The following is a 26,755-nucleotide window of genomic DNA, read 5'->3' as shown; positions in this document are numbered from 1 at the left end:
GAAGCAAGAAGCTGCAACAGTAAAAGCAAAAGGTACAGAAGGCTGCTGATGGTAAAAGGGAGAACAATATCTAAAGAGCACTATGAAACCAAAGACATTCAGAGAATACTGTTTAGAGCTGCTTAAAAAAAAGGAAAAGACTACAATTTTTGTACAAAGTTCTGGTATTTGTAAGAAAACAAAACCAAATCTGAATGAAAGCCTGAAAATTGCAAGAGAAAAAGACATCAGGCACTTTTTAGATACTCAAAGTGCTGAAACACAATGTGATAGAGAAATGAACACAAATAGAAACAAATGAATGCCCACAAGTTGAAAGGAAACCACACACAAACGCTAAAATTGCAAAGTGAATTGCAAACATCCTAATACACAATAAAGCTGGAACTGATTTGACACTTACTGGAAGATAATTTCTATCCAATCAAGATTAAATATTTGCTTTTCTCTAAATTAAATCTCCCAGTAGAAGTTCCTCACATTTTTTACAGGCCAAATCTCAGTATTTCCAAATCAGACTCCACAAGAAATCCATTAAGATGAAGCAAGAAGAAAACTGCAAAATATCATCAGCTCCCTGTTGCCTGATGCAGACAGTTACAGATGATGTGTCTGGTACGTGGGGAAACTAAACAAGTCCACGCCAGAGGCAGCGTCTTACTCTGAATCACAAAGTTTTAAGGAAACCACAGCACTGAATGAATTGTTAATAAAAGCATAATATGTAAAGCGTGATGCTCTGCGGCATGCACTGGAAATAGATTTCACCTGCAATTCTCTCTACTCTGTTAAATTATCGTAAGGATAATTTCACATTCTGCACAATTTCATCACCTTTCCAGAATGGCTGGAAAGCTCATTAATTTAACTGTGGGAGCAAAGTAAACTTGTAAGAGCTCTGCCTGCTAATGTCACTCTCTTTGATTTCTGTTGCATTCCCTTGGAGACAAGAATTGAGCGAGAGAGGGAGGAGAGGAATGAGAAGACAAATGAGCTCAGGGCATGAAGTGCCCGGGGAAGGATTGGATGGACTGTCAAGAGTTACAGGAGGGGATTGAGAAGAAAAGCACCTCTGGGAAAGGAGGAGGCAGGGAAGCCAAACACGCCTTAAAGAAATGACAAGAGACATTGGAAGGAGCAAGATACAAAGTAGGGACATATGGAAACCTAGTAGGAAGGGAAGGGCTGGGGAGGCAGAAAGAGACACGGATGAAAGGGGGTGAAATTGCAGGGAAGAGGAGGAGGCGCCTTAGTGTGGATCAGATTATTTACTGCCTGCTGACACTGCTCCCAAACGGAGAGTGATGCGAACAGGGGAGAACGCAGGAAGGAGATAATGATCAGCAGCTACTGGAAATAACGCACCGTGTAGGGAGCAAAGTTAGCTCAGATTAACTACAGGGGTGAGAGAACACTGAAGGTGATCCCATACAGTCTGCACCTTCCAGGGAGATGGAGGCACCAAGCACAAGTCAGAAAAAATGCAACTGCCTGGAACTGCAGCATCTACTGTCTCTGGGTCTGATCAGTTGGCTAACCTCTGCACAAAACAACCTACAGATGCCCCATGGCTCCAGAAATCTTGATCCATCCCAAACCACCCTTAGTGGGGAGATACCTGAGGGCCAGGCATGCTGGGAAACAAACACCACAGCCTCAGCAGCGCAGACTTCTGTCTAACATAGCTTTTCTGGAATAATTTGCCCTATTAAGCATCACCAACCACTCTGTTAGTAGTGGGGTTTTAAAGCATTTTCAGCTGAACTGAAAGCCTGGCTGGCCAGTGCTTGCACGGTGGGGCATTTGAGGAGACCAGGAGTGCAGGATGTGGGTTTGACTCCCGCTAGGGTCACCGCAGGGCCCTTCGGCAATTCACTTCTGATTACAAGTGCTTGCAATTTTCATTTAAAAGAGCACATAAAATAGAAATACAAAGATTGCCACTGTGTCAGTCCTTCCCTTAGGCAAAGTGGAGACTATATAAAGTAAAACCTAGATTATTCAGTGTCCAGATCAAGTGAAAAAAGAATAAATTCTTTTGGATGTGATGTTAGTGTGACTTAGTCTGTTGGGGGAGAGAAACCCTAACAAAAAAAACATGAAAAGATGTTTTAATATGTGCCAGGGAAGTGATTGCCAACTTTAGGGATGGAGCGTTTTTCTTCCAAGATTTTGTCTTTTCACTAAAAAGTTGTTATAGAAAAAAAAATAGAAATTAAAGAGTTGTTTTAAATCTACTCCCACATCAGTGAGAACTCGGCTGAATCCACGCTGCAGTTGCACAACACAGTTGCACGAGAGAGGAGTTGGCAAAACCATTACTGAGTTGGCTCTGAAGACTGTTTTTTTTTATCACAAGAAACGCAATATTTTTACTCCACTTCTGCCATTCAAAAAGGTGGAGAACCAGCAAATGGTGAAACAGCCAAGCCACAGTGAGAGCTGGAAAATGCCATCTCTATTCCATTGGAAGTTCTGACAGTTGAGAAGTTTTGCCTCCGAGATGGGAGGAAGTCTAAATTCATCATGGAATATAAACTTTGTTGTCTCCTCAAAACATTCTAAGAAGCTAAGTATACTATTATACTATATACTATTATAGAGTGGATTAAGTATATAAAATACATGAATTCCTATATTAAAAGAAAATGTATCCAGCAGTGAAACTGAAATATTTTGCTGTACTAAAATAGAATAAGAAAGTCAGAGAGATTTCTTCTCCTAATTTCTTATTCCTAACCAGGCATCCTAGGGAAACCTTACAGTTTTACCAGTTCATTTTATTCAGCAGAGAAGTGTTCAGCAGCATACGTTTTTAGCCCACGCTGCCTACCAACATGAATATGCAAAAGCTGGGACTGATACGCACGCACACAAGTGCACTGTGTCACCTCAATGCAAGCCCTGATGCAGGGAGCCTAGTTTCTATTTTGGCCGTGGTTGCAGAAGGCTCTGGAAGGGCTGCCGAAGTCAGATTTACTATTACAAATTATCAGCACTGAAAAGCAAAGTCAAAACAATGTTTGCTGATCCTAGAATAAGAGATGTCAGAATGGTCTTGTTTATATCTGCTTTTTCTTCAAAAGGGAAGTACACAGATACAAATTTAGTGTATGGGGATTTTATGTCAAAAAAAACAAACCCAAACCAACCCAAAAAACAAGAAAGCAGCTGCGATGCCCAATAGATGTTTTCAAGACTGCTGCTCTGGCAATAAAAATAACATGGTGCTTTTTTTTCCCCTCACTTATTCCCTGTAGCTTTACATAATCAGCACAATTTTTTATTTTTGGTATTAACTTGTACGGAGCATAACAAAAAACATGACTGCAAGGGACCTTGAGAGGTCAGATGGTGCAGCCCCAACCCCAAGGCAGGATCTGTTCTTCCAAAGTTAGTCCTCAAAGATGTCTAATCTGCTCTTAAGGACAGCCTGCACAGGGTAAGGGTCACTTCTGTCCGCCCCAGGGCTCCACATTCTTCACCAACAAGTTTCTCCAAGTGTCTAATCTGAATCTTCTTAATCTTGCGATTAAACAGAATAGCAATTTGCCAGAGATATGGGGAAGAAATTAATATCTTTACTTCTGCAAAAGCCTTATACAACTGCAGATTTGGGGTGAGTGGAACTGCTTAGCTCACACCATAATTATTTTGGCTTGGGTCTTCCAAGGAGACTGATCTGAGGTGTTTAGGAAGTACGTAAGCAGCAGCTAAGAAATGATACTGACACTTTCTGAGGGGAAAGGTCTGCCCTTTGGGCTCTGCATAAGCCAGCTGGATGCACCTAACACCGACTAGGAAGCCTGAATGAAAGGAGATCAGATGTGAAAGATGGCTATTATGAGACTCAGTAAATAACTATGTATTTTGTGACACTCAGTACCCTAAGTTCTTCCTGTGATGAAAAATACAGACCTATAAAACATTTACTAGTGAACATAAAATCTACCCTTTTGGCGATCTTGCTGACGCCATTAAGGTACATTCAAGGGCCATCAGCTGTGCACTATAGTAGGCACACAAAAACCACACGCATCATGGTGAGACATTACTGTTCTGATTAGAACTCTGGCTCCTCAAGTATCCAGTATGCACACCAGCATGATCTGAAGTGCCTGCTGTACCCAACAGATGCCTTAATTTCAGTAAGGGACTTCCCTATCCCCAAACTGCCTGCCTTTCCCAACTCACATACTGGAAACAGGTGGTTTCTGTGTGTCACAGTTAAACACTGGATGTACTCTGTGGAAATGGAGGAGTATTCACAGTCCGACTGAAGCTGTGCTTTGGTGTCTGAGCGCATAGGGTGCAGCTAACTTGCAGGACATAACACGTGCCCTCCCCACCAAACAGCTTCTCATTGTTCTGTGTATCCTTGCTGTGCTTCTGTGTTCTCCTGCCAGGACCTAAAAAGATGCGCAGTGATGCACAAATGCACCATTAAATATTACAGGCGTGAGCTAATGCTTTGGTAACGTGCCTACTCCCCAAGCCCTGCCAATTTACAGATTACTGTAAGAATACCTTAAAGCTGGCAGCGATGCCATTCCACCTGCTGTCTCTGGTAGGGATCAGCATTTCTAACCGTGTCTCCACTTCAGGACACAATATGCGGTGAAGCAGCACCTGCTGCTCTCATGTCTCTGATGGGCACATGTAAAGGTTGGAGAGTAGATACAGGTGCTCAGAGCCTTCCTGCGCACTGCCTCAGCCAAATGCACGCTGACAGAAATGTGAAGTTATCTCAGAACACAGATGTTTGGCTTTGCTGCCGCTGCCTGACACCAGCACTTTATTTTCTTTATCATGCGTGTTGAATTGAAAGCTTTTTTTAGGCCCTGACCTTGGCAGCAGTTGCTACTGCATTTCATCTAAAAGATAGAAGAAAAGAAGGGGGAAAAAAAAAAAAGGATTTTCATGATGCCCTTTGTAATCCCAAGCACTTCAATGGGGGGCCCTTGAACACTTTTACTTATCATACTAACTCTGCATCTTCATAGGCACGTTTTGATCCAACCTTAAAATCTGTCTCTCAAGTGATTTAAGTACATGTGTATTTTCCAATTGACAGGTGGCTGAAGAAAGTCTGTTAATTTTATATCTGTCTTTTTTGAACTAGACTGTATTTTAAGCTGTATTTTTGTGTTGTTGGGTGTATCAGTTGGTAGATGATTCATCCGAGGATGAAGCTGCCTATAAAGCCGGTATCTGAACTGTTGGGTTCTACCACTTTATCTATACATTGTCACAACCTTCCTCTTTCCACACATCTGAGGATTCTGCAAAATGTTTTGCTAATCTGGCTGCTGCAAACAGGCGTTGGTGTCTTAATGACTGTCCCATGGGGCAAAACATTTAATGCAAGAGATTTTTCCAAGTCTGGTAAAATTTCAAGCCTAGTATCTCTCACTGTTACGTTTGCATGCGCGTACCACACATTGCTGGTGGTCTCTGCATCCTCCTTTTTTTTCCTACAGGAATGACACTTCCCTCCAGGGCTCACATTTCTCAGATATTTGCCGCTCAATGAAACACAATCTTTCACAACTTCAAAAATAAAAGCCTATACCCACTCTTTTTTCTGGGTAAAAGACCACAAGGTGTGCTGTTGCTTTAAGAAAATTGAAGAAAAAATATTCAGCAGAGAAGCAGATTTCTTGTCAGTATTTGCTGCAGAACAGCGTCAATCTAATGAGCTAAAGGGATGGAAATTGAGTTCTTGATGCAAATCTACAGAATCATGGTTGTCTGAATTACAGCTTTGTTGACAAGAGTGAGATGTTGTCTCACAATTATTCTAATGTATAAAACTGAAATTGGAGATAATGAATTTAAAATTATGCAGACCCAATCCTTAGCGTAAGACAGATGTAGACAGGCTGGGAACTAAAAGCGTCTCCCCGTGCGTTTTGTTACCAAGCATTATCATTACAGTTACCTCACCAGCCCCCGGCAGTATTGCAGTGGTGCCATGGAGCCCAACAGAACTACCAAATATGAGGCTTTATTTTATGTACTTACTCAAAAAAAGTGGTCCATCCCGTCTCATCACTTTTAGTTGCCAGAAGTCCACTGTTGCCATGGTAGGTAAATAAAACAAGCTCCTGTCCTTGTGCAGTCATGCTTTTCAAACATCCATTTGTGCCTATTGTCAACCAGATGACTTGGTTATCGGGGGAGACCACTCTCACCGGCATCCGGTTGGGATCCCGTCTGATACGCAGAGTGTTCCCATTGCTGTCTGTGACTGAGGTAATATCATTGTCATTACTGTAGCTAAAATTGTACAGATAGTCTCCGGTGACTAAACTCACGGTGTACTGGTGAGTACCATTGACATCGAAGATATAAAGCTCTTGATCAGTTGGAGAAGCAACTTCATAAAAGTTCATTGAGTTCAGCAAGGGTCTGTTCTTTGACACAGCCCTTATCCTAATGTTCCCCAGATCAGCAATGTACAGTGTGCCATCTGGAGACACAGCTAAGGAGGAGGGGGCATTAAGTTTGGCATCTTTAGCATAGCCATCTCCACTCTGGTAACAGTCACAGTTAACATCGTTTTTGCAGTCACACTCTGAAGGTATTCCAGCAACTAATGAGATCTCTCCATCAGTTGTAACCTGCCTTATCCTGTTGATCTTTTTCTCGTCCGTTTCTGTGATGTACAGTACCCCGCTGTAAGACACAGCAATGGCAGTTGCTGACTCCAGCGTGGTCTGCACCGCATGCTTGCCCACCATGTACTCCACTCCGGGAACTTGGCAGTGCATGGGCCTCCCCGCAGCAATGCGCACCTGACGGTTTTCAGTGATCTGCAAAACGACGTTGTTGTCCAGAACGTAAATGGAGTTATCCATTGGGTTGATGGCTAAATCTGTGGGCCATTCCAGACGAACCTTAACAGAGAGAATTGGTTCATTACAGTTAACCAGGTGCGGATGAAATGAAACAAATTCACTTTCAGCTTAAGATAATGCCACAAAGATATTTTTCATTTGCTGTAAGCCATGCAGACAAGAATTCTTATATGAAGATACATGCAGCAAATGAAAGATTTTCAAGGAAGCAAGGGGAAGGATGTCAGGATACCTATTTTATTGAAAGAACAGCAGTGTTGGAACTGTAACATCGGTCAAATTTCCCCTCCAATAAACGTTACATTTTTTTCTGTATCAGCAGTGCATAAATAAAAGTAGAGATAGATATTGAAGTCCAGTCTTCATAGGCAGCACTCATTTTTTATTCTTGCATAGCAAACAGACTGAAACACGGTACTGTACTCCACTTTTAAACACAGCACTAGTAACATCCCTTCTTACATACATAAACTTGTTGAGACAAAAAATAAATACTCTATTGTATATATTGTCTCATTCACTCTAGTGGGCTAAGGATGCTAGTAATTCAGAAAACATCAACGTGCCAATGGAGTTGTAACATATCTGCCATTCCTCCAGCATTTACTATTAGTCTTAATGCTTCCTGCTGATGGTTTTGCTGTTCTAAACTAAACTGAACTTTATGGGCAGAAAAATTGAACACAGCAGCATTCATAGCCAAGAGAACACGCTGCGACTCATGCACTTGGAACAGGTTCCCTTCTCCACAAATTCTGCTCTCAAATAGTTGTTATACACTCCACCCGGTTTTATTTTAAGGTGGAAGAAAGCTGCATTTGTACCTGCAGCCCCGGCTCAGCTTTCCAAATCAGTTCCCACATACCTGGCTGATGTGCATGCTGGTATCACAGGTCAGAGGTCGTGCTGAGGTCAGGTCATTGGAGCCAAGCAATGTGGATATTATTCCATTTTGATCCACTTTTCTGATCATGGTCCCATCAACAAAGTAGATTAACCCATTCTTGTCAATTGCTATTCCTTGAGTGAAGGGAATAAAAATTAGTTTATTGCACCAGCTGTTAAAAGTATCAGTAACTAAGGGCCTAAGTGGGACGTACAGCGTGGAAATTTAGGACAGAAAAGATTTTAGGCAACGGGTAGTAAACCAACTCATAAACTCACTCTGCATAACAAAGCAACGTTCAGTATGAAATCAGCAGTGCTGACTGTGCTTGCTGTTCATTGGAGAGCATGTAAGGTAACCTGGAAAACCTGCTACGTTGCACCACATGCAACACTGATTTTAAAACTTTACCACTGTTTGCCAAACACATAATCTAAATGAGCATTTCAAAACGTTCAGTAATCATGAAAGGCAAATATTGACTATAAAAATCAACCTGGCTCTCTGGCACCTAGCTTCCTCAGTGGTCTTTCCCACTGAAAGAAACTGGAAGTCACATTTTCAAACCAGCTGTTGCATTAAGCATGACCATGCCCTTCCTGTTTACCTTTAGGGCTCATGAGAGTTGCCTCGACCGCCTTGCCCCCATCACCACACCGTGCTTCATCGAAGGGCAGGCACTGCTCCCCCGTCCCTCCGACCACCTCAGCGTTCTTCGTCAGGTCTTTGGCACCCGCAAGTGACCTGGGCCGGTAGATCCTGCGTGTGTTTGTGTCAGAAACGTACAAATCTCCTGTCACGGGGTCAGTAGCGAGGTAGTATCTGTGAGCTGGGTTGTTGCTGTAAAAAGGAATTACACATTGCATGTGCTGCAATTAATCGCATTGATGTCACACCGGAAAGAAAAGGCCTCAGTTCATATGCAGTGTGTACTAACTCATAATTAGTTAAAACCCATGCTGGCTCTCTGGGCTTACTCAGCACAGGTCATGGCCCAAAGCCTTTCTCGACTCTCTTTTCCTCCCTGTGTCACAGGCAGTCCAGCCTGCGCTCCTCATCCTTTTGGGACAGAAATGGAGTTTTGTCTGTGATGCTCAGAGGACCATCCTGTACTCTGCAATTTGAGACAGCTCCCATTGCTGCAAAAGGCCGTATCCAGACAGTGGAGCCTTAAAACTACCCAGATTTCTGCATGCTTAAAACCGTGAGTCAGTTTCAAACTTTGCAGCATGACCCCAACCCTAGTGTGCACTTTGTGCTCTTATCAACTTATCTGTTTTATTATAATTTATATAAGGCTGCTGGGGTGCACGGTTTATATCATTCATAAACAGATAAGGCAGAGTTCGTATTATTAGTTCACAGGCGAAAGATAAGACATTCTTCATAAGTATTTGTTTAATCCTCTGCCTCCAGAGACGTGATATGCATGATTTAACACATTAGGAAATGTCATCTTTTCCACCAGAACACCGAGCGCAGCTTTTCCGTTCTCCTTAACACAGAGCTGTATTTCAAATCACTGTACACGTTGGCACAAAACCACTAACTATGCCAACTCGGTCTTTATTACCGTGAAAACATATATTGCTAACCATTTTCCCAGAAACGTACATTTTGCCTCTCCACTGGTGCCACATAATTGAGAATTACTGCCTTTTCTCCCCTGCTGGTGAAAAAGCCTACCCTGGAGAGTACCCTTTGGGTTGATATATTATGATGTAGAAACTTAACCCACCGCAGTTAGGATTCCTGACCTAATTTACGGCATGAAGAACTGAAATAAGGTCATGTAAACACAGGAGGTAATTTCAGATGCTCTCCTAATGGATTGAATCAGTGTCAGAACAGTCAGTTCCACTTCTGATGTTTGCAAAAGCACCACAGAAGCACATCTCCCCATCCTGGTGATATCCAAACATCTGTTCTCAGAACGCCCCGCTTCCCGTTTTGTAAATACATAACTGTGCTAATGTAACACATTTTTATCTACTGCCACTTGGAAAATGCAACGAAAGACCAACAGGAACAACTTGTGAACAAATTATGTCTTTTAGCAGGGACAGATTTTTATAGCTATCCAATTACAAAAACACAGAAAAATGTGTTGCATAAATAGGATTTGCTTTGGTTTTAAGGCTTTTAACATGCTGGTTCAGAAGGAAGAAGTCAAGTGAAGCAGACTAATGAAATCAAATACGCAGTGATTAGCACCTCTTAAAAAGCCCTGCTACAGAGCTGGATGTTATACAGCATGTCTGAAAGCGATTAAGTGTGGCCTTACATCCAATTTCTGTCTGCTAGAAACCCGTTCCTGCCAACATACCAAATAGCTTAAAGGTGTTTTCTGAACCGTCATTTGTGCAGAGATCATTTATACAATCACTGTGTAGTGTACGCATTATTTATACCTCCATAGGCTGCAAATTAAATTACACCCATTTGTACGATTACTTTGGTCTTCCAGAAACTTTGCAGACATTTCAAATATAACCACGCTGCAGAACGTGAAGTGTGCAATTACATTTTATTTCATTGTAATTTAAAAGAAAGTCCTCTCTTATACTACTAAAATCTAAATTAAAGCGTGTTTCTTCACCTCAGTTGGCATTGCCTGAATCGTGTTTTTCAGCTGTTGGAATAAAGAGTCACCAAATCAATCAATAATTTACACCTGGCAATTGTTTCTACCTGAAAGGAATTTTTTACAGCTGCTCTCTTTGTAAGTATGAAAACATTTTCATGTGTTAATTAATTCCAACTGAAACGACGCGGTTATTCAGGATGCAAGATGAACCCGTATCACGGTCATGCAGGATCAACTAGCAGTCATACGAGAAAAATATACAGCTGATCTCATAAGGCTATTTTCTCAATTTATCCAAAAAAAACTCCAACTACCCCCATATCTGGGAACTGAATAGGGTGCTATTATTGAATCCGTGTAAACCCTCCCATCTGCCATAAGTAGATGCCTTATGGTTCTCTTGTGAGACAAGACAGCAGCCTTAACCTTAAGTTTCTTTCCAAAGGAACATTAAAAGCTGAGGAAGGAACCAACCATTAATTCTCCAGGGCAGGGCACATTCTTAGGAACTGGGTAACTGACCAGCGAAAACCATGCTTCCCAACCAAAAAACACATGTGCACACTGCATGTACTACAGAGTTAAGCACCCCAAACCTGGAAAGCTGCACAGAGATTATTCTATTTCATTGTAGCTTGAAATAGTGTTAATGCTCAGCATTCTACCAGCAACATCAAAACCAAGAAATAAAATGTAATGTCTCGACTCAGCACCACTTTGTCAATGCAAGGGGCTCTGACCACTAAGCAGCTACATGCCCACGTGGGGTCCAATAAATACAAATAACAACAAATTAACTGGTTCCAGCTGCACTTAATAACACTGTTAATGATTTAAAACACACACTCACAAGTGCATGCACAGCTCAGGCCCCTTTCACAACCAGACTTTCTGTATTTTCCCAGCCCTGTTGTTGTTTTTCTTAATATAAAATCTAAATTTTACAAAAACATGCTTTTAAGTGCTGCCTACTGTTTACTTGGCATAATGATCTATTTCCCATTGCCTTACCTTGCTTCTGCTGTTCTTTCAAATCCTCAGATCACCTGCATTACCCTCTGTGCAGCGCCTCATAAAAACACTCCCTGATCCATACCCTCCCTTTTCACTGCGTGCCTTCTAAACTCAAAGCTGTTTTCAGGCCCTACTGAACTTTCTTCCATCTCCCTAAGGACTCTCTGGGACAGTGCCATAGCCTGCAAGTAACCTTCCTGTCTTCAAAGTCATTCTGAAAATTACCTCTTCTGTGAATGCTTATAGCATTAATCACACGCAGGCAGCAGTGTGTATAAAGACAGCAGCTCAGCTTTCAGACCGAAAAAGCATGAGGTCACCAATAATACACTGAGGATAATCTGACCTGCACTGTCTCCCTAACTTAGAGCATGGGTGCTGAGGTGGGAGAGACACTGCAGGCCACGTGCACCACAGTGCCTACAGGTGAGTAGCAGCAGCTCTCAGCTAGCATTTAGAATCACTGAAGTGCAGAATCATTGAGGTTGGAAAAGTCCTCTAAGATCTCCAGCCCAATTGTCCACCTACCACTAATAGTGCTCACTAACCATGTCCCTCAGTGCCACATCTCCATGTTTCTTGAACACCTCCAGGGATGGTGACCATTCCCTCTCATCCTGTCACTGTTACCTGGGACCAGAGACCGATCCCCACCCTGCCAAATTCCCACTTTGTATATTACTTTGTATTCTGTTCATTTGTCAACACAGTGCCTGATCAAGCTGCAATCACAGCCCGTGATCTCACGAGGGATGTATTTCTTTTAAAAGTAGAGTATCAAATGCAAGTTAAACTTAATAATGAGAACTTAAAACCACTAAAGAGAAGAAATTGCCTCCAAGTCACACCTGGCAAATAACTTCAAACCAGCCAGACTATGCATCACCTCCCAGTTCTCATCATTAGCACCAGTGCAATTGCCTTACTTAGTCACGGAAATTTTTGCCTCATCTGTTTGAGACAATTTCTTAAACATAAACCCCTTCTTCATGAATGCCCAAAGCAAAGTGAATTTAAAAAAAATCACTTGGGCTAGAGGATAACTGAGGTATGGTGCTCTTTGTTTAAAAGCAAGGAAGGAAAAGGGTTGGCAGCAAAAAAGGAGAGGCCCTACAGGGCTGCTGAGCCTGGTACATATCAGTTCCTCTACAAAGTCATGCAGGGCTGCACATACCCAACAAGATTTCAGCATGACTTTGGTTTTGCCCACTTTTCCGTCACAGCTGCTGTGACAAAGCACTTCTAAGCATCCACCCTCTTGTATTTGTTCTTGCCACTACCGCACCTATGCCGCAACAGAGGGACGCTGTACTACAAACCTTCCAATTCACCTTTGTCTATGACAAATCTTGTAAATCCTGGTGTACTTCAACACCTAAACTCCTGGAATTGTCCTATTAGGTGACAACTTCAGCTTTCACTACTAAGAAAAGTTCAAATTTAAAGAAAAAGTCTTTCAAAATGTGAGCCTGAAAAGTCTCATTATCGGAGGGTCAATGAAATGAACTCACTTCGTGCTTGTATAATACTAGTAGTTATATGTGCTTTCCATCAGGTTTGGGGGATGTGATTAATTAATGAGCTCTGGTAGGATCAGTACAAGTGCCAGCAAGGAATGGGAGCGAGAAGATAAGAGTGCATGGGAAAGGAGGGCACATACAGCACAGAGAGAAGCCTGACTGAGGACAGAGAGTGATGAGAAAATAGGAGCTTGTATCCGAGAGGACGATACCGCCTGACGGCTGACATAACTAAAACATATGAACTCATTATTTTTGAAAAATACTCCTCCTTTCTAATAATACATCTTAGAAATGACTAGTCCATTATAAGCATTCATTTGTTAAAAAAGAAAAAGGAACAGTTAGAAAAAGATAAATCTTCTTTAAGAAATGCTTACCTATGTCTAAAATCTTTATTTCTTGGTGGGAGCAAGTAAAAAAGAACAGAAAAACATTATTAGAAAAATACTCAGAAAGGATGTTAAAAGAGGAAAAGAAGGCAACATTTAAATCTGTCATTAGTGAAGCGGTCCGCTCACCCCGACTATGTAGGTTAACCCTTCAAATCCACAGAATAATTACTCTGAGTAGATTAAATTGTCACTGTTTGGATGTGTAGAGTTCAGATATTTTACCACGGTATTTATTTATTTTTTTTTAAACTTCAGTTTTAAGTACTATTTCAAATGTACTGAAATCTTTTTAATTGACTTCCTGTTGTTTCCACAGGCATTTGGAAACTCTTGACTTACACAGTGCCAGAAATGTGTTACATACATACTATTTGCAGCACTAATTCACAACTCTACAGGTACAAGATGTGAGAAAAACTTACCTTAGCTCGAGAACACTAGTTACATTTCCAGATGGAAATATCCGTCGAACATAGTTGAAATCCCCCACGTAAAGACTGCCATCAATCCCACAAGCTAAGGCAACTGGAGCCAGTAATTTATTACCATCAGCTTGACCATTACAACTGGGGCAGGAGATGCTGCGTCTTCTTCCATTGCCCATAATGCTGCTGACAATGGGGGGTTGCTGAGATATAAACTGATTTTCACCATTTCCTTTGTAGAGAATTCCTGGCAGATAATGCAAAGAACACAAAATCAAAAGTGCTTTATTAAAAATTTGAATGTATCTAATGAAGTGACACACAGACATTCTGAATACTCCCTTTTCTTGCTTTAATTCATTTTAAAGGACTTTGACTTGGTTAGCACCACATTTTTTCCCACTACAAGAGAGGTTTTTATTAAGGCATTTATAGTTGTAATTAAGTCACAAATACACGAAAACACACAGAAAGCATTAAATTATCCCGACCATTGAAAGTAGCAAAAACTATTTTAAATGTTTCCATTTTGGAATTCTCCCGAAATGACTGAAATTTCGCCCATGTGTGAATTATAAAACAGAAAATAAGAAGTATTTGCTACTATAGCTAACCATAAATGTGATGTCAAATGTCATCTAAATTGGATTACTGCTGCAAACTGTAAATACTAATTAAAGAGGTACTTCAAAAAAGTTGAATCTTAAACTATAAAAAGCTCCTTACTCAGCTCACAATGAAAATGTACCTCTGGCAACAATGTCTGCCTCAGTACCATGTCTGCAGCTACAGGCAGTTATTAAAAATGTCAAAAAACAACAGAAAAAATGTGGTGCCAGGCCAACCTGCCTCTTAAACTTAATTCTGCTTTGAGGCATGAAAGGAACAGTAATTTCGTAAAGACAAAGTGATGTTTCAGCAGTATTTTTCTTCCTTATGCCTCCATAGGAAATTGAGAAGAAAAATGCACGTGTTATGTTAAATCTTCAGTCTTGGAATAAAAAACGTTTCATTTTATAGCATATTAAAATGTCGCCGGAACCCTCAGTATTGAAGATGTCAATGAATCCATCGTGGTGCAGTCTACCAATGGTCAACTATTATAGTGGTGCTCCTAAGTCACAATGCGTCTGTCTGTGGTACGACCCATGTAAGCCACATGTCAACTTGTACTCGGCATTGATGCCCAATGTATTGGTTGTCTGTACAGTTCCAGAGGCAGTCAGGGGCTGGGGAACGCATTCCCCTTTGAGATGCATTGAGGAAATTGAAGATGGATTCCTCTTTCAGTCCTCAGCCCAAAACCGAACTCTGTACTGACAGATCTGCAGAAAACATACTTTGCTTCTTTAAATGCTTTAGGTGGCTTTGCTACTTGATAATGTTATAAAATTTGGGAGATTATACATGTAAGAGCAATAAACATGATAAAATTGGGAAGAATGAAAATGGTTTATGGAAACTTAATGACAAGTAATCTAAATAAGTAATCTAACTCAAAGAAGGAGAATGTATTTTTCATGAATAGTCAAAGCCAGAATGCATTAGTAGTATACGAAATCCGCTCTCCTATGATTACATCATTTATGACAATCATGGAACCATAATTTTGCCTGAAATAGCTGAGTTCTATAATTTTCATCAGAGGATTTCTACAAGTCAGCACAGTGCACTATTTCCCCTGATTTATTCTGTCATTACCTTGAAAAATGGGTCCTTCACATTTCTCCTCTATTATCACAGACTAAGAGATGCACATTAGACTATTTACTGCAGGAGCTGGGGATGTCCGTGCAAACAGTGCCTGCACTCCCTTCTGAATAAATTTCTCCAGCTCACCTGCCTTGTCAACGCAACTCTCCATTTATTCAATTAAACACACCTCCCATCTGATAAGCCATTACTTGTCATACATACATAAAGCTGGCATTGTTCAGACTTGTGAACAGAATCAGTCACATGTATGTATTTATAGTAGTAGCTCCTTACATTTTCAGGTGGATTACCTTTCAGGAATTTGCACTCTTCCTCACCTTGTTTTCAAATTAGGCACGACACTACAATGACATCCTTCCCTGTACTTGGTTCCCTTGCTTGCCTTATGAGCCAGAAGCAATGCTTTAGGTGATGCTTAGTGCATCTCACAAAACAAGGGGAGGCAGTGCAGGAAACCTCCGAGAGACACTGGGCACCACAGAAGTGATTCTCTCCCCTGCTAAATGAATTCTGGGCTTCTGCTTGCTATGAAAGTACAGTGCAACCAACTCCCACCATGAGCAAAGCAACTTTGTTTTCTTCACCTCTCAGCCAAATTGTTCCCAGTGCCCTCCTGTGCAGCGTTCCATTGAGGTCTGCTCAGCATGGCAGCCACCAGAGAGTTGCCTATAGGACCAACTGACCTTGGTGCCAAGGCACAGTCTTTAGAAATGTGTCCTGCTGAGATGAAAGAGAACTTGCTCACTAGCAACCAGGCTCTGCTCTGGCAGCAAGGGGCACATAGGCTCTCACTAGCTGTAGGAAGGGTCATCTGTCATCTGCTGGGCATTGGGCTGACCACAGCACTCCAGAAAGGATGTACTTCATGGAAGAGTTTACATGGGAAGACAGTGGAAACAACTGCTCATCCTTCAGAACAGACAGTACATGTGTGCTAACAGCTCCCACCAGCAGCCATGCTGTGGCTGGGGATATCACGAACAGTAGGGAGAAACCTCTGGTATAAATGAGGGACTTTGCCCTGGGAGTGAAGAGCTCTCGGTTTGGCAGGAATGCCTGCCCTGCTATCGCCGCTTTATATTCACTCACAGTGAGAAATGAAAGTGTTGATGTTGTTCAAGGTACTGCTACCATACAGTCGATAAATACCAACAGCAATGCTGAAACCTACAGTCACTTGAGAAACAGCATTTCCTCAGCATCACTAAATTTTTAATAACAATCTCAACTTTTTTTTTTTTTGTTGGTGAACATATCCAACGTAAAATGACACTGTTGCTGTTAGATGCTATTATTAATGCATAAGTATTTGCAGAAGTAATAAACATGACATGCACTGTAAAACTCACAGCATTTATCAGATGCAAAACATCCCATAATTCCCCTTCCCCCCCCTTTTTTTTTAATGAAGGGAACAAGATGCCTAACTTGCAGGGTAGGTAAGCATTGAAACCAGCACAAAGAAGCTTAACTCCTTACCGTTCTGAACGTCCAATACATGATGCTTATCCAGCATCCAGCCACCCATGTTAGAGGCATCCAGTTCGTACCCCTGCAAAACAGCAGTCCTCTTCTCCCAGAGAGTCAGATCCAAGCAAGACTCATATTCATAGCCCACAGACACTGAAAATAACAGTATGTTTCCTCATTAAATACAGAAACTTGCTCAAGTGACTTAGGGAATGGAACCCCCTGAACCATGTACATTCTGCTGCACTCCCAGGCTACCCAAGAATCCCTATGTCTTTGATAGAGACATACTAAAAATACTGAACGGGATTCCAAAATACTTTAAAAAGTAATCCTGGCTTATTAAAGTAATTTTAGTTATTAAGGGAAGTAGACGAGAACAGGTATAGAGGAAATCCATTTTGTGAATAACATCAGAGTGCTTCTATGTGTAGGGAAAGCATGCCTCTCTATTTTCAGTACAATGGAAAAAATGAAAAAGAAACCCACAAACAAAAACCCCCTCCTTTTAGCACACATACCAACAGCTTCAGATAATCCATAGACTCTCTGGTTGTACGCGTCGGTTTTATCCCAAATAAAAGTGTAAGCCAGATTTGGAGATGCAGGGAACCATTTCTGGAAAAGTCTTCCCACCACCGCCACCATAAGATGAACCTTCATTAAGTTAAACGGTATCACGGATTGGGTCATAGTGATCTTCAGAACAGATTTATATCCTGCAGCCCTGGAGCTTAAGTATGATAACTTCAAATCGGTTCCTGGTATTGTAGTTTCTTCATGAAGTACCTGTGTGTTGGTAAGAAAAAAAAGGCACTATTTGAATGATTTGGAAATTAAGTGGCACAATGCAGATAATACAAAAAGATGCCTGACACGATGCTACACGACAGTCCGTTATGAATTATCATCTACATCTGCCCTTCAGTTAAGGTATTAAATAAAAATCAATAATGAGTGGTATTTCACCTTTTCTTTCCTTCTGAAAAGCACAGCCCTATCTCTATTGTACTGAAGCTGTTCAGCTGATACGCTCTGTTGAAGGATTTCAGAGATGCCTCCTTTATTTTAAGGGGGGACGTCTGAAGGAGAAGGAGAACGTTCCCAAACGCTTTTCCAAGAGAGGCAGAAAAGCACCTTTCACCCAAGTGCTGCGGCCCATCTTCTAATGAAGGCAGAGGAGCCTCGAAACAGTGCAGGGCTTCAGGTTTGGGTTATGGTGTCTAGTTGCTCCTGTAGTTCACGTGTAACACAGGAAGGGCTTTGCGGTGGTTTATTATTTGCATTATCTGTGGATTGTAAATACTTTAAACCTGAGCATTCTTCCATTTATTTCGGAGAGATAAGTAGGATGCCTCAGGGAAAGCTTTTCCATATTTCCTGATCAATATTCACTACTCAGACATCAGCTCACCACTTTCTCATTTCAGAGAGGTGCAATGATTCAATTTTATTTTTAAAAGGTTCCTACCCCCCCCCTACATCCTCTCTTCCTCTGAGCTGAGGAGCTTCAGTGGGTGATGGATGGATGTCGGGGGTTTCTGCGTAACGTGGATGAGGACAGCCAATAGTGTCCTATCCCTCCATCAGGACAGAAAACTCTATTAGGGAATCATGTCCCTAAGCAATGAGAGTGAGTACTTCAGCTAACAGCAGCAAGAGGCCTTGCTTATTGGAAATAAGGATAAAGAAGCATCTAGACATTGTTATAAGCGTAACTGGAGGCAAAGGATGCTGAACCACAAGCCAGAGCCCTAGTGGTGTCAAAGGAGCACTTCCTGAGGAAGTTCTGTTTCACCTTTCTATCTCCTAGTCCTGAAGTCTGAAGACCAAACACTAACCAGTACCAGCAGAAAGCAGCCTTCAGGTGTGCATATATATCCCTGACATCGAGCTTGAGACTTCTATGGGATCAAAAGCAGTAGTGCTACATTAGCTCAGGCTTTCACCATTGTTCTCTATGCTAGAGAACCCCTAGGCACTGCTTTTAAACAACTGACTGTGTTGAACAGAGTAAAAAAAAAAGTGGTTTTATGTTCTCTAGGAGGGCACCAGATGCTCCGCCACTAACTACGTTAGCACTACTAGAGGTGTGTAAAGATTTATATGCTATTAATTGTATCTGCCTCCTTCATAGCAGTAACAACAGCAACAGATCAGAAATAGTATTTTGGCTCATTGTCTGAAATGAACACTTAAATCTGATATATGTAGACATATGGCTCTTCATCTCCAGTAAGGCTATAACAGAGCAGTGGGAAATAAAGGAGGCATTGGAAGAGACTGGACAAATTAAATTCAAAGTAATTCTTAGTCGTTGTATGTCTCTGTTTTCCCCACCAACAACCTGGCAACACTGAGAGATATGACAAGCAATACCATCACCTGGAAGGAGGCGAGCAGCATAATTTCCTTCTGTAAATCTAGTCTGCTCTCCCTAAGTCCAATATACACACAGTGTCTAAGGCAGAGGAGAAGCAAATCTTTTCTGCACAAAGAAAAACTCTCCAGAGAAAAGCAGCTGTGAACATATCCCCTTTCTAAGACTTTGAAGGAACAACACAAAACACCAGTGAACTTGAGACAGATTCCTCCTCAGGACATCAGCAGGACTCTCATCTACCACACATTAAAATCAGTCTAACAGATGGAGTTCTCTGTAAGCAAGAGGAGAAAAAGAAATAATACACTTGTAATAGGGCACAATTTCATGGGCTTCGCTGGTCTCCTGTTAAGACCACTGTTTCTTTTACAGCCTCGACTGCGGCAGAGCAGTGTTAAAACACTTAGGTGGTCTTCCGATACTCCAGCCTGAGATAACAGGCAATAAAGAGGACACCTTGAAGTTTCAATTTCCAAGGAATTCCACTGTGTATTTGGATTACTATCAAATTAGAAAGTAGGACACATGCAGTTCTCAGCGAGGTTTAAAACAAAAAAAGAAAAAAAATAAAAAGAAAGAGCTCCTATTATTAGTTTCTGCAGAAGCCTCAAACATCTGCTGGAAATCTGACTTATAACTTCCTTCTTTCCATAAAATATTCCCTGTAGTAACTTATTTTCTTGCAAACTTTTGAAATCTAGAGGTAAGGTTATGCATCTCAATCTCTCTCCCAGAATCTAGCATTACAAAGAGAATTAAACAGTTTAATGTTCATCTGAAACGTTAAATCATCAGGCACAGCAGAGAGCATCCTATGGGAGCCATGACAACACATCAATTGTAAAGCAATCAGGAAAGTCACCGGGTATAAAAGTCACATCAGGAATCGCCAGCACAACCAATCTGTCTGTACTTTGTGTTCTCCCGACAGAGTACCACACTGCCTCCAGAAAAGGCTGATACGCCACAGGGGCTGAGTTATAGCCCTCCTGCCACATTCTAACAGCTGACATTTTACTTATCGACGATCAAGCTTCTTGGCAGGACAGCTGTGAAATACTTCAGCTACAGGACTGAGATGAGAGTTGCCTCAATTTTCACAAAGGCTTGCTGGCCCCAAATTTCAAGTGGGTGACTGAGGCACAATAATGGTGCAGGGCTCCTCGTCTCCTCCAGCCACAAGGACTCACTCTGCCAGGCTCTGCAATGCTTTCTTGCTCCACCATGTGATGTGATTCAGGAGATGTGCTCTTGTACTATTAAGAACGTCTAATGAGGAATTTACATTCAATTAGAGAGGAAATGCCTGCCGCATGCCATTTTGTCAAAATGAGCCATTTCAACAATGATTTGAGAACAAATTTCACTAACGAGTGCAAACTTAAGTCCTAATGTTAAAGCAAGGTGCTTTGCTGACATGGAAGGAGCTGAACTACTTTACTGAATTGAAACGTCATCTTGATTTGAAAGGGGTAAAGATGGCAGGTTTAGATATGGGTAGGAACTGACAATTATCACTACTGCACAAAGCTCAAGACCAAAGAATCGTAGAATTACAGTTCTTTACATAGAAGCCTTAAAATGTATCAGTGAAAGCATAAACCAAGAGGCACACCAGAATATGAAGGAGAAAATCAGAAAATCTGCTAGAAAAAAAAAGGACGCACAAATGTTTGAAGGGAAACTCATTGGTCTTCATTCACTTCCATACCTGGGGCAATGGAAGCAAGCTGCCCAGATCCTGCTGAAGATATCTTAGAGCCTGGCAAAGTGTGTAATGGAAGTGTAGGAGAAGGAAAGCCACAAAAAATCTGTTTTGGAATTGTTCATTGTAACTCACATCTGGGTTTGTGTCAGACCACACCACAATGTTTGTTATATTAGAAAAAAACAGCAACAATAGCATGCAATATCCACAAGCAGCTCCACCTTAGCTTGACCGCCTGCCTGCATGTAGCTTAACACTGGTTAATCCCAGCTATTTATGTCTGGGTTGCGTGTGCTAGCTGGTGATTAAGAGTAGATAAAAACTCGTGCCTAAGTAGTTCAAATTTCATCCACACGTATTTATTATCATCTCTCTTGAATAACGGTCTGCTGGGCCTGTGATCACCCCTCCACCTGCTTTATTCTTTCTTTCCCCTTGCTTGCCCTCTTATACCATTCTCCTTTGTGCTGCTTCTTCAGTACAGACTTTAATTCCCCCTCAGATCATTTTGGGATTCGTAAGCCACTAAGTACGCTCTTTTGGAAACATCATCTCCTAGGGATGATGAAGCACTTCAAGGGATGATGATGATTACAGCAGCACATCATTTTCTGTACGTGACAGTGAGTGCTGTCACACCGCATCAATAGGGTGACTGATGTCGACTGCAAGAACATGGGGGAATGCTTTGTTTCTCTGTGCTTTCATCCAGACTCCTGTGCTTTAAGCTAGCATCACCCCCTTTAAAATGAAAAGATTGACAGCAGTTCCTCCAGAGCTGAGCAGACAGCTTTGGATGGAATCTGAAGCTGCTAGTCTTTTATCAGATTGGTGAATTTTTCTGGGGAGACAGAATGTTGTGCAAGATGCAATTCTGAGATGAATCTGACCCCACAGGGGTACGTTGCAGGCATGGTCATGCAGCTCCCACCTGCTGAAGCAGGGGATCACCCTGTACAACGAACAGAGTACACTGAAGGAAATACTCCTTGATGTTTTTACAGAGCACAGAACAAATTTTGGCATCCACGACCACCAGTACTTTTTTCTCCTCATCAGAAATTAGCATCAGCACTTAGCACCAAAGATCCAGTGAGAACATGACCCTTTTTTGTAAGGAAATCAGCCTGGGCTACCAGTCCTGTCTGTCAGATTTCCCACCCTTTGAACCTGGCAGCCAGTCTCAATCTCATCTGAAATAAGCAAGCTCTCTAAAACGACTCTGTTCCTTTCGGGCTTATTTATCACAAAAAAAGGAAGGATTTGGGCAGGGATGTAGAATCCAAAGCGGTACTCCCATGAGACAAAGGCTCAATGCAGTCAGCAGGGGAAGGACTGGATGTGGCAGAGAACAGCAGCAGGTGGGAATCAGTTGGAATCCAGACTTCGTTAGTCCCACTGCTCACAAAAAGACATTTAATCTAAGCATTACAAGTACTCCTAGAAAACAGGTGTTTGCTCATATTTTTCTGTTATTACTTTTTCTTGATTTATACACCATCTAAGCCTTTTGCTATCACTTCAGGAACCGAATCTATTGTCTGTTGCCAAAACAAGTAAATAAGAGCTGCTTTTCAGTGGATTGTGTTTTACAAATCCTTACTTTCAACTGATGTGCAGCCACCAAAGGCACAGAAAAGATAGGATAAAAGCAACGATTTTCTAGCGTGGTTGTGGTTTGGAAAAGCGTTTAGTTGTAATTTTCCCACATCTTTATCTTAAACTTGCTCCTTCCCATGATTTTTTAAGATGATTTTGCTCTTTCCTTGAAAGCTTCAAATGAAAATATTTCAATACATTTTCTGTTCTTCCCTTGAAGTTGCAAATACATTTCTTAGTGAATGGGAAAAAGAGTGCCCTATATAATTATGACATTGTGAGGGTGGGAGAAAGAGGAAGAGAGAGGGAGAGCAGAGCTTTCATCAGAAATCAATGAGATAAATAATCCTTTCCTGAAATGCAACTCTGCTTTAAGATTGCAAGAAGACTACATTAGTGACCAGGTATCTGAGATTGAGGAATCTAACACAGCCTATGTTAGAGGGAAAAAAAACCAACCACATTTCAATCACAGCTTTTTCAGTTGAGAGCATTTGAGCATTACAACTCCTAAGGATATACATTAGCACCCTTGCTCATTTCCTTATAAGCCTTCCTTTACAGTTACAAACACAGAATTCTTTTAGTATATAAACAGAAATATCATGCTTTTTATTAAAACTAAATGGATAAAGTGAAATGCACGGGTCTTTGTGATGCAGTGGAAAAACAACTTCCATTTTGTTTCTGTGGTCATTAGCATGACTACAGTCAATAATTACGATGTTGCAGTTTCTTAGTGATTTGTATTTTATTTTTTTAAGAATCTGTACTCTTTCCATTATAATTGCTTAATTCTACACAGAGCAAAGATGCTATTTGTTTGTAGAGCAGTTTACCTGTGTCTCTGGGATGACAGGACTATCCTCAGGAGAAATTCTGAAGAAGGTAGATAAAGGTGATGACACGATGATAGGGTTTGGCCTTACAAATCCGCTCAGATCACAGCTAGGAATGTCATTCTCTTCCTTTTTCATGACCAGGGTGTCCATTACATAGAAGACGTTCCAGGGAATCCATACTGTGTGATACTGTGTCAGGAATGGGGATCGCTCAAACACCAGGGTCAGAGAGGCACCACCATTCGCGACCAAGTCAAACCTAGAAAAAAATAGGGGCATCTATCAAGCAAATTGCCAAAGCCATCCACAGCATCCATTTTACTGACCGATTCTTCATCCTATCGTACTGCTCTGAAGATAGAATAGCTCTACTAGTAGCAATAGAGAAATCAGTTACATTACCTTACGTAATACTGCACTAAGAATGAAGAATTTGGGATCCTGGTTTTAAATTAAACAAGCCCTTCTACTTCCAACACATATAATGGGCATATTTAACATTACTTGAAGAATGTACTAAGTACAGTGTTGCTCAGCCACTTTTTTTCACTTTTTTTGTTTCTTTTATTAAATTATTTGTTTATTTTTACAAGAAACTCTTTCATGATTGTATTTGCTGTCCTTGTGTCTTAGAAGTACTTCAAAGTGAACTTACATGCCATCCTGGCGAGTGATTGTGTATCCATAATCTGGGTAGTGTAAAAAGGAAACGTTGACTCCAATGAGTGGAGTTCCGTCAGCAGTTAATACTTGGCCCCGTATGACAGATGCAAGGCTGTAAAAAAAAAAGATGCAGGATCAGATACAAATTTGGCTTTTATAATCCTCTTTCAAATGAATAATAGCTAGTACAGCAAACAGACACAAACATCTCCACATGGCATCGACTCCTTTTAGCAAAATCATTCCTGAGCCTCCAACCCTTCCACAAATTCGCATAATTTACACTGGATAAACACAAACCTCAACACCTACATATAATAATTTTGTTTTCATTTGGCTGAGGTTGCTTTGGTTCATTTTGTCCATACTGAGCTACTAAGCCTAGTAAATTCACTGAAGAATTGTAAGAATTTACAAACTCTAAACATTCTGCAAGTCATACCTCTGGCAGATTCTTGAAAAGTGTACTTTTCAATTATCAAAGCAATCTGTAAAACTGCAGGGACTACAAAGTATAAAATTTAAAAGAGCAATAAGGAACATTTGTGCAACAACTTTTAATCATCTGCTGTGCCCAAACACATTAATGTTGTTAAATTACTGCAAACACAGTAGTTCTAGTGTAAATCATCTTCTTTGACTCAGTGAGATCTGAGACACCTGCTTCCTGTTACTGGTTTATTTTCAGGTCATTACTGCTTTGCAGAGCACCAGTCAAATAGTTTATGCAATTATGCTGTCGTGCACTTAACAGTTCCATTACATTAATTCATAATTTATATTATTTAGTGAGCTCAGTTTAAAAAGTGCAGCTTTGCTTTTCCTTCTGAAGCGTATTCATTGCTTTGATACATTTCCAACTGTGCTAACCCAAATCAACTGGTTAAATAAAGATCCATTAAATCATTAATGAAGTGCCCGGTTAGCATACAGGTACCATGTACAGTATGTAACCCAGCGGCACCGACAATCTGAATTTTGCAGGTAATGAGAAAAGCACAAGTAACCTGATAAGTAGGAAAAAAATGCTTTTGCTGAGAGTCCACTGCATGAAGACAAAGATCACAATGGATCTTCTAACTGCTCATCTCAACATGCTCTTCAGCTGCTTCAGTATGCATGAGTAAAAAACGAGTCACGCTCACCTCTTATTGAAAGGACTTTCCCCAGGTATGACATGAGTGCTGTCTGCTCCAATGAGAAAACTGATACGGTCATAAAATGCTTTGGCAGCTTGCTGAGATGGCGACTGTTGGCTTTGGCTGATAATGTCTTGGGGATCAGGTAGCCCGCGACAGTAAGGCTGATTCTGGCAAGAGCTCTGTAAACAGCAGTCAGGATCCATACAGTCAACCAGCCCATCTGTTGATAGAAATTCAGGAAAATGAACAAACTCCTTCTCTGGCCCTTTGTATGCAAGTGAGTCAGCCAGCAAAGATATTAGAAAAATTACGCAGTATGAAAGAATATTAATAATTAAGATTTTAATGAATTTACTTTCAATTCAGGAAAAATAAGCTCGTTTCCACTGAGTTCTTAAACTCCCATGGAAATCCTAACAGGCTCAATGCGCATAAATTAAGGGTATTTGTTTGATACTTCTCTATAAACATGTGGAACAAACCAGAAAATGAAGGCAACTCAGGCTCTGCATACACTGTTAACTTATAAATATTAAACATTTTAGGTGGGTCTCAGTAGCTTTTATCTGGGGTTATTTAGCTTTCGAGAGAAAAGAAACAAGGAAATCCCACTCTGCTGTTTTTCTCAACTTTTTCAGCCCATCTGTGCTGCAAGGAGCTTTAAATATTTCACAGCATTTATCAAGGTGAATTCCTTTACACGTCGGCAGGAAGGTTTTGTTGCTAGTAGCAAAGGCAATTTCCACCACTACTTTGCATGTAAATGCATGAGAGGACAAAATCTGTATTTAACCTTTAGATTTTTTTTCTGAATAAAAGGATGAGGAATGCTGGCCACTATAAACAAGGCTTAACACATGGGTGCTTTTATGCTCATGTACTGAAATATTCACATCTAACGAGCAGTAGATGCGTCACATCGCTGGAAATTTAATTTGGTGAAAGATTAAAATCAAGATCAAATTGATAACTACTAATTTGCTGTAAGTAAAGTCGTAAGGAAAATGAGCCTGGAAATGTCAGTGACAGAAAATTTCTAGATGAATGTAATATGGTACCACATTCTGATAATTGTTTCCCCCAAAGAACGGCAAGACTGAAATAGCTCAAACATTTTATTATTCCATTTCTATTAAGGATGGAGCTTGCTTGCTGCACTAAACTGAAAAATATACCAATGCAGCACTCTGAGGAAGCCCACAACCACTTCTCTTACAAAAGAATCTAGCTTTATAGTATAACTTCTTTCTGCAGGGAAAATTATCATCCATTTTTCTGTTCAATCATATGTTGAAAGAGTGTAAGTAAACAGAAATCTTCTAAAGGTATTCCTCTAAGAATTGCCATGCTACGTGGATCAGTTAGAGGACTGGCAAAACAGTAAAGGGCTGGGATTTCTATTCTTTTGCACATCTAAAATTCTTATTTAACTCAGCTGACATTGAAGTCAGTTCAAGGAAAATAAAAGGGATGAAAAAGTCATCGTTACATATATCAAAGCTTAAACTTTTTCAGAGAAAAGAAACACCACTGATTTTTCCTGCG

The 26,755-nt window shown here is 40.9% G+C and overlaps 1 protein-coding gene across 22 annotated transcripts in view; it reads right to left on the bottom strand.

Moving 5' to 3' along the window:
- Positions 1–26,755, bottom strand: part of TENM3 (teneurin transmembrane protein 3) — a 396,952-nt gene that overhangs the window by 27,824 nt on the left and 342,373 nt on the right. For 18 of the 22 annotated variants that reach the window (XM_072333931.1, XM_072333908.1, XM_072333910.1 and 15 more), the window contains 10 exons: positions 25,214–25,430; positions 24,061–24,180; positions 23,403–23,664; positions 17,395–17,662; positions 16,883–17,026; positions 13,685–13,934; positions 13,248–13,268; positions 8,354–8,586; positions 7,726–7,880; positions 6,025–6,899 (listed from right to left, as the gene is read on the bottom strand). In XM_072333931.1, the coding sequence (XP_072190032.1) occupies positions 6,025–6,899; positions 7,726–7,880; positions 8,354–8,586; positions 13,248–13,268; positions 13,685–13,934; positions 16,883–17,026; positions 17,395–17,662; positions 23,403–23,664; positions 24,061–24,180; positions 25,214–25,430 (2,545 nt within the window). The remainder of the gene's footprint in view (positions 1–6,024; positions 6,900–7,725; positions 7,881–8,353; positions 8,587–13,247; positions 13,269–13,684; positions 13,935–16,882; positions 17,027–17,394; positions 17,663–23,402; positions 23,665–24,060; positions 24,181–25,213; positions 25,431–26,755) is intronic. The other 4 variants (XM_072333911.1, XM_072333913.1, XM_072333919.1 and 1 more) reach the window with 1 other exon arrangement.

Source organism: Excalfactoria chinensis, chromosome 4 (assembly GCF_039878825.1).
Source record: "Excalfactoria chinensis isolate bCotChi1 chromosome 4, bCotChi1.hap2, whole genome shotgun sequence".
Classification (NCBI taxonomy): Eukaryota; Metazoa; Chordata; class Aves; order Galliformes; family Phasianidae; genus Excalfactoria; species Excalfactoria chinensis.
Note: the sequence above shows the minus strand (reverse complement) of the source record. Positions and strands in the feature narration are given on the sequence as shown.